The sequence below is a fragment of the Danaus plexippus genome, chromosome 11 (assembly GCF_018135715.1).
Source record: "Danaus plexippus chromosome 11, MEX_DaPlex, whole genome shotgun sequence".
Classification (NCBI taxonomy): Eukaryota; Metazoa; Arthropoda; class Insecta; order Lepidoptera; family Nymphalidae; genus Danaus; species Danaus plexippus.
This window is the reverse complement of record NC_083544.1, coordinates 4,113,045-4,122,004: the sequence shown is the minus strand read 5'-3', so window position 1 is coordinate 4,122,004 and position 8,960 is coordinate 4,113,045. Positions and strand designations below refer to the sequence as shown.

The window sequence follows — 8,960 nt, the reverse complement described above, 5'->3', positions numbered from 1 at the left end:
TTATTAAACGCAACCGAATAAAAATTACTCTATGACGTAACTTTATAATTAACAATTTTCAATACATTCGTATCACCACATCGATTGTTTTAACACACTTTATAAAGTTAAAATTTATATTTACCTTACTATTATGTACATTTGTACAATATAAAATAATTATATCTAGTAAATGTATAATATTGAAGTAATCGTATATTTTGCAATGTTGAGATCATTAAGCGCTGTGCTGTAAAACTGATGGAAGTTTTTAATTCCGAAATGTATTGTTATATTTATTTGAATAAGTTAAATCCTATATGTCAGTATGAAACCCGACCATTTGACTAATGTTCCATGCAAAATAAAACACGGAAAATGTAGTTTTGTCTGAAAAATGTAGATAAGAAAATTATTTGGAAAATAATTTACTCCTATATTTCCTAATATTTCCCATAATTAAATCTTGATTGTTAATGTCAAAAACATAAGAATTTAAAATAAATAATTAGTTTCTAAAAGCGAATTACCCTTTCCTATGACTGACTCAATTATTCTGTTATATTAACAAGTATTTAATTAATAAAGATCAAGGACAAAATAAATTTCAATCTAAATCTAGGTACACCGTTAACTGTAACAAAATACTATTATAAAAAAATATTTTCTATCTAACTGTATTAGCTCATTCGTTTAAAGATTAAACAAATTTTTGGGAATTCAAAGCAATGAAGCTTCAATCAAAACATTGAGACTTTTATTTGGAGATTGAAAGAAAATTGGATAAAGGGGCTTGAAACTGTTTGTAAATATATATGTGTTAGGATTTAAGGCAAGACAAATCTTATTAAACGGATGAAGAAATTCATTAGAGACGAAGATAATTACAAGGACTTAGAATGAAACGCCTCTTTGAATTTAGTCACTTTAAAACAAGGGTAATGGTTAATGGTAAGGTATTTGTTAATATAACATAATTTTATTTATTACGAATGTAAATGTATTGATTTAAATATAAATTACGTATACCGAGAGTACCCGAAAGATAAACCTATTGTAAATAATTAGTTAAAATATCTTAATTTTCTTAATTTCCAATAAGGCATTAAATTTTTTAATTCGCTTGAAGGTACATAAGTATGACGCCAACAGCTTCATTCATCTGAAGTGGAAATCTCATCGAATTTTCAATTTCATTTTTAGCTTGACATGTGTTTTTATACTAGTGGCAATTAAATCAAATATCTATTACTAATTTATAATTATATAATTTAAATAAGAAACAAAACATAAAAAATCATTCACGTTTTAAAATTAATATTTTAAAATGTCAAATTTTTTAACGATATGTAATATCGCCGCTAAATATTACAGTAAAAGTTTGGGACAATGTTAACAATTCTGTAACCACTCGGGAGCCGTGAGCATCATAACGAGGTTTTGAGCATCGTTTCCCTTAAGGTAATCATATTTTCGTATCACTGAACAAATCTATGTACAACTAACTGTGACCGACATATTAATCCTTGATATGGAATATCACATTTTGTTTGTTAAATGACCTTAACACTTATAATAACTTCTAAATGTATTAAATTATGACTACTTAACTTATATCGATTTAAAGGAAATGTTTTACCGATTTATTTTTGTAAAGTGATAGTTTTGTTACGTAGGGTATTATTTTATTTTGTTTTTGAGTATGGTATGTTTTTTAAAACGGAACTCGATCGGTCACTCGCTGTTGGATACCAATCGAGACGGTTGTGCTTGTAGATATAAAATCATTTTAAAGTATCAAGGTGTTTTCTTGTAATCGACTCATCAGGATATAGCCTACGAAGTGCTAATCAAAGCGCTATCAGAATAATATACTCTCAAATACGGTTCCCGAGCGTAATCGAAAGGAGTGTATATTACATAATTCATTACAAAAAGAAAGCTAAATGAAGAATTCGCAATATTTTTAATAAATATGTGCTTTATTACTTGCAGTTTGAAGAAAAACTACAAGCATCGATTTCGATACTAAGAAACAAGTGGAAGAATGGTAGAGGTGAAATAAACTTAATACTTATTTATTGAAAAACGTTATATGCCTTTAGGAAATATGGATTTTAAGCTACATGCATATTAAATTAATTTTTACGTTTACTTGAAGCGTATATTTGTATTTCTCACAAAGAGAATCTTTCGTAAGCAATAATATGCACAGTTCATTCTCATTTCAAGCCGCTATCATTATAATTTTAAGGGCAACTTTGTACATGTTACACAAATGTCACAAGTTAAGAAACAAATTGATTATTTTGAAAGACCTAAACTGATTATAAAAATTACAGATTTACCACGAAAACCTGCAATATTATTATGCATATTTAATAAAAGTGGAAATAAGGCACTTTAAAATGTATTGAATTTACCTTTAGCAAGGTGTTCCAGCGTTTCATCTTGAGTCGAGGAACACTCGACGTCTAAGCTTATTGCAGATAGGACGATTTATAATACGATGTATTCTGAAATTCACAATGTATATATTTATTTGAATATAATATTTTTTTTTACACTTATCAAAACGGTCTAAGCATCCCAGCCCACCAATTTGTTGAATCTCCTGCTCGCATTTCACTTTTAATTAAGGCACTCGTGTTGGGACTTTGTCTTTATAGGCAGTGTTTGAATAACTTATAAATATCTTTTTAAAAAGATTCTCGACCGCGATATTACGGCTCATATTGTTTAATTTTATGATAATGCCGATTCAATTATTTTTTTTGTCATTTAAGACTCCTGTGTAATACTGTCCAGGAAGAATAATTAAAATTATTATCCAGTAACAATTTATAATTCTTCATGCGTTAATATTGTTATTATTTTTATATTCATATTATTATTTTTAATAGAAAATATGCATGAGTTTTAAAAATTATTATTCAGATAATATCTATAATATAAAAATAAGTCGAGTTTTCCTTCCTGACGCTATAACTCCAGAACGCACAAACAGATTTCCACAGTTTTGCATTTGTTGAAAAGGTCTCGGGCTCCGTGAGGTTTATAGCAAAGAAAATTCAGGAAAATTTCAATAGAAAAGCGAGAAAATAGGGATATCATTTTTTTAATACAGCGCCATCTCTGATACATAGCATGTACTACAAACCAATATTTTAAGAAGATGGCGACGGTGCGTGACACATTGTTTGACAGCTACTTATTGTTTTCTTCTCAGTTAATTTCATGTGACAAACCGGTGTGAAATTGTGAAAAAAAAGTAAAAAAAATAAGTTATTCGTTTCTTAACAGTTTAATTGGAAACCATCAAAACAATCACGTGTATTGTGTACATTTTTATTCAATTTCAACAGCAGGTATTTGTCTTTAAGGTGGTAAGTTGAACTGTGTAAATTATGTGGATCGTGCATTTGAGGTTAAATTCACCACTCTGCCCATAGTTAAAAATGCCTAGAGGACGACGTGCGAACATCGGTCGCCGCACAAGACATGCAAGTCAGCAACAAGTGTATTCACAGAACTTAAGCGAAGAAAGACAAAATATAATAAGAGAAAATGCCCGATTGAGACAACGCGTGAGCACACGAAGATCATTGGCATCATACAATCGCTTGGCATTCCAATATGATCCCACTGCGAACTACAGTGATGATGAAAATTTAAATATTGGACCAATGACGACTGTATGCCGATATTGCAATGCGTTAAAGTTCAAAAGAGAAACGGCTGGATTGTGCTGCGCAAGTGGAAAAGTCAAACTGGAGCCATTACTTACACCACCACAGCCACTGAAACCATTGTTCGATGGAAGTGATCCCGATTCCAGCCATTTTCTTCAACACATCCTTGAATACAATAACTGCTTTCGCATGACTTCCTTTGGAGCTAATATCATTCGAGAAGGCGGCTTCATGCCGACTTGCAAGGTAAAAGATACAACACACACGATCAAAAGTTACACCATATTCTTTAACAAATGATTGTTTGCAATTACAGATACAAGGACAAATATATCATTTGCATGGTTCAATGGTGCCAACACCAGATGAACCGCATCAATTTCTGCAAATATATTTCATTTCGTCGATGGTGGATCAGCTGAATGTGCGGTGTAATATACAGGGAACACAACAGTTAAAGAGACGGATTATTGAACAGTTGCAAGCATTTTTTCACGCTAATAACGCTGTGGTTAATATGTTCAAAACAGCATTGGAACGAATGCCATCGGATACGCACAAATTTGTCATAAGAGCGGATTGTACCCCAACAGGTGAACATGTGCGAAGATTCAATGCACCCACCGTTAATGATGTTGCTGCAATTATTGTTGGCGATCCAACTAAATCGCGAGACATTGTCGTTCAGCGAAGAAGCAATATCATGCATCGTGTAAACGAGACACATCGTTTGTACGATGCGTTACAATATCCAATCATTTATTGGCAAGGGCAAGACGGATACGACATCACGTTGAAGATGGTCGATCCAATTACAAGTACAATATTCACACACTAATTATTGCTATTATTGGTTTCCATCAACAATTCATTTAATTTTTCATTTTCAGGCGTATCAACGAATAAAAATCTAAGCGCAATGAATTACTATGCGTATCGTATGATGATTCGTACACATGAGGAGAATGTCATTCTGAAGTGCCGTCGGCTATTCCAGCAATTCGCTGTCGACATGTATGTCAAAGTCGAGACAGAACGTTTAGCGTTCATCCGATTCAATCAGGCAAAGCTACGATCTGAGGACTATATACACTTGCGTGATGCTATTCATTCAGATGGTGATGTTCAGAGTATTGGACGTCTGACGATTCTCCCATCATCTTATATCGGAAGCCCACGCCACATGCACGAATACGCTCAAGACGCTATGACGTACGTGCGAAATTATGGAACTCCCGATTTATTTATTACGTTCACTTGCAATCCGAAGTGGACGGAAATTGAACGTGAGTTGGAACCGGGCCAAAAACCGCAAGATCGCCATGACATAATCGCCAGAGTATTTCAGCAAAAACTCAAGGTCATGATGGATGTGCTTACTAAGTATCGAGTTTTTGGTGACACACGTTGTTATATGTACTCGGTGGAATGGCAGAAGCGTGGACTACCGCATGCTCATATCCTAACTTGGTTGCTGAACAAATTACATTCAAATGAAGTGGATGACATCATATCAGCTGAAATTCCTGATCCAGTCACTGATCCCCATCTACACGACATTGTGACGACACAGATGGTGCATGGACCGTGCGGTGCATTAAATCCATTATCGCCTTGCATGACTGATGGAAAGTGCACAAAACGATATCCGCGACCGTTAGTTGCTGAAACAGTTACAGGGAACGATGGATATCCAGTATATCGTCGGCGTTCAAAAGAAAATAATGGTCGAACTATCAAAGTTAAAGTTCAAAATCAAGAGATTGAGATCGGAAATGAATTCATTGTACCATACTGCCCGCTACTATCACGAATTTTCGAAACACATGTAAACGTTGAGAGTTGTCATTCGGCCAAATCAATCAAATATTTGTGCAAGTACGTCACAAAAGGCAGCGACATGGCTGTGTTTGGTATTGCGTCGGAAAATGCGAATGACGAAATCAGCAACTTCCAAATGGGCAGATACGTCAGTACTAATGAAGCACTGTGGCGATTATTTTCATTTCTAATTCATGAAAGATATCCCACAGTTGTACATTTAGCAGTGCATTTGGAAAATGGCCAAAGAGTTTACTTCACTGAAGCTAATGCAGCACAACGAGCTGAGAGACCACCATCGACAACATTGACTAGCTTCTTTGCAATGTGTGAAGCAGATCCATTCGCAGCGACGCTGATGTACGTTGAAATGCCTAAGTATTACACTTGGAATCAATCAACAAAGAAATTCCAACGTCGCAAACAAGGAACCCCAGTTCCAGATTGGCCACAGGTGTTTTCCACTGATGCACTAGGTCGCATGTATACTGTTCATCCTAGAAATGATGAATGTTTTTATTTGCGATTACTGTTGGTAAATGTACGTGGACCAAAATCATTTGCGCATTTGAAAACTGTGAATGGCCACCAATGCCAAACATATCGAGAAGCATGTCAACTATTGGGTTTGCTAGAGAACGATTCTCATTGGGATTTAACACTTGCGAATTCAGTTGTTTCATCAAATGCGTACCAAATACGAACGCTGTTCGCAATTATCATCACCACATGTTCTCCTTCACAACCAATTCAGTTATGGAACAAATACAAAGACGACATATGTGAAGATATCTTGCATCGCTTGCGCATTCAAACGAATAATCCTGACATGCAAATAACCGATGAAATCTACAATGAAGGACTGATTCTGATTGAGGATCAATGCTTGACTATTGCAAACAAGCTACTGATTGAAGTAGGAATGATTGCACCAAATCGATCAATACACGAGGCATTCAACCAAGAATTAAATCGAGAGCTGCAATACAATGTTGATACATTGCAGGAATTCGTTCAAAATAATGTGCCGTTGCTGAATGAACAGCAAAAACCAGTATACGAAACATTAATGCAAGCGGTGGACAATAATACTGGTGGTCTATTCTTCCTGGACGCATCTGGAGGAACAGGGAAAACATTTGTCATTTCATTGATTTTGGCCACTATTCGATCAACAGGTGACATAGCTTTGGCGTTAGCATCATCTGGAATTGCGGCGACTCTTCTAGATGGCGGTCGTACTGCACATTCTGCGCTTAAGTTGCCACTCAATTTAAACACAATTGAGACTCCAACATGCAATATTTCCCGATCCAGTGCAATGGGAAAATTGTTGACGCAATGTAAGCTCATTGTTTGGGATGAGTGCACAATGGCACATAAGAAATCACTTGAAGCACTCAACTTCACACTGAAGGATCTTCGGCGAAATAACAACATTTTTGGCGGCTTGATGATATTGTTGGCAGGCGATTTCAGGCAGACGTTGCCAGTAATTCCCCGTGGAACGCCTGCAGATGAATTGAATGCTTGCCTGAAGGCATCACCTTTATGGAATATCGTAAAAACATTATCGCTAACCACTAATATGAGAGTTCAACTTCAAAATGATCTAAGTGCTGCACAATTTTCAAAACAATTGTTAGCTGTTGGAAATGGAAAAGTCCCAGTTGATGCGACATCTGGATTAATTACTCTTACCAACGACTTTTGCCGATTTGTAGACTCTCAACTAACTCTTATTGAAAATGTTTTCCCAAACATTAGTGAGAATTATCAAAATTATGCTTGGTTAAGTCAACGAGCAATTCTTGCCGCAAAGAATAATGATGTACACGCACTGAATTTCACCATTCAATCAAAAATCGATGGCGATTTGGTGACATACAAATCCGTTGATTCCATAACAAATCCCCATGATGTAGTACATTATCCAACGGAGTTTTTGAACTCTCTGGAGTTACCAGGATTTCCACCACATAATTTGCAACTCAAAGTTGGTACAGTTATTATGATATTGCGTAATTTGAATCCACCGCGACTTTGCAACGGTACTCGACTTGCGGTAAAAAGACTTATGCCGAATTTGATTGAGGCAACCATTATTAACGGAAAGTACGCAGGTGAAAATGTATGTATTCCTCGAATACCAATGATTCCGACTGATCTTCCGTTTGACTTCAAACGATTGCAATTTCCAGTTCGCCTTGCGTTCGCAATGACAATTAACAAGTCGCAAGGCCAATCGCTTAGTGTTTGCGGGATAAATTTAGAAAATCATTGTTTTTCACATGGGCAGTTATACGTTGCGTGTTCACGAGTTGGGAAACCATCCGCTTTGTTTGTGTTAACGTCAGACCAAAAAACAAAAAATGTGGTTTACCAAAGAGCACTTCAATGAAACGGATAATTTGCGGACACGTATAACGCTTCGATTCAGTATTTACTTTGGATTCACTTTCATTTACTTAGAGAAGTTCAACTAAATACCACTTAATTTTTTTAATCGAAATGAATTCATTACTGTTGTGAAATGAAATAAAATTTTTCATTTCAAATATAAAACAAAAAAAAAATTTTTTTCTTCATCTTTTAATCACCAAACGAAACGTTACATAAAACGAAGCCATCTGGTGGCGAAACGGAGTTCGCCGGGTTTGCTAGTTCATATATAAAATTAATACTCATAGAATAAACTAAAAAAAATGTCATGCTTATTCCCTATTGTGTTAAGAATGTTTAAAAAAATAAAATATCTACAAAATTTAAACATACTATAAATTGACAAAACATTGTACGAATTCTGCGAGTTTATCAAAAGGAGTTAAATTTAGTAATATGTGATTTCTTAAATTACTAAAATAACATTACTGAACGCTACAAATTTGACTTAACACTACTTACATTAATAAAAACGTTAAAAAAACTTAAGACTCCAATTCAACTCTCATATACTTTTTTATATTAAAATTTTTATTCCTACTCAAAACACGATATGAGTATAAAAAAAAACGGCTGTTATTAATTCACGCAAAATATATTCAAACTAATCATATCCGGTCTCTATATAAACCTGAAGACATTTGTAAATAGTCAGCACAATCAGGAGGCAAACTTTTGACACTTTCATATTATATTTAAAATAAAATAGTGTTCAACGCTAACATCCAACCTTGTCACTGATAAGTTTTAAAGAGTTCGACAGCGATGAATATTCTTATAAGAAGAAGCCAGTTACAAAATACTTAAACATAATATTTCTTTATAGAAGCTACTTAGATTACATAATAAAAAATAACTACAAAATCAAATTTTTAAATCAATAATTACTTGAACATTTATATTTCTCTCAAAACATTTTTTATATATATTGTAATAATTACATAAGAGGCTCTTTGAACGTCTCTATAACGTAACAATGTCGGAGCGTAGAAGGTAATTTATTAATAATTCAGTTGAAGTTAGCTA

The 8,960-nt window shown here is 34.3% G+C and overlaps 1 protein-coding gene across 1 annotated transcript; it reads left to right on the top strand.

Moving 5' to 3' along the window:
* Nucleotides 1–3,306: 3,306 nt before the first annotated feature.
* LOC133319018 (uncharacterized) lies at nt 3,307–8,166 on the top strand. The gene is made up of 4 exons (XM_061521882.1): nt 3,307–3,365; nt 3,432–3,917; nt 3,988–4,489; nt 4,562–8,166. The coding sequence occupies exons 2-4, from the start codon at nt 3,438–3,440 to the stop codon at nt 7,891–7,893; spliced, it is 4,314 nt and encodes a 1,437-aa protein (XP_061377866.1). The 5' UTR covers nt 3,307–3,365; nt 3,432–3,437; the 3' UTR covers nt 7,894–8,166.
* The last annotated feature ends 794 nt before the right edge of the window (nt 8,167–8,960 follow it).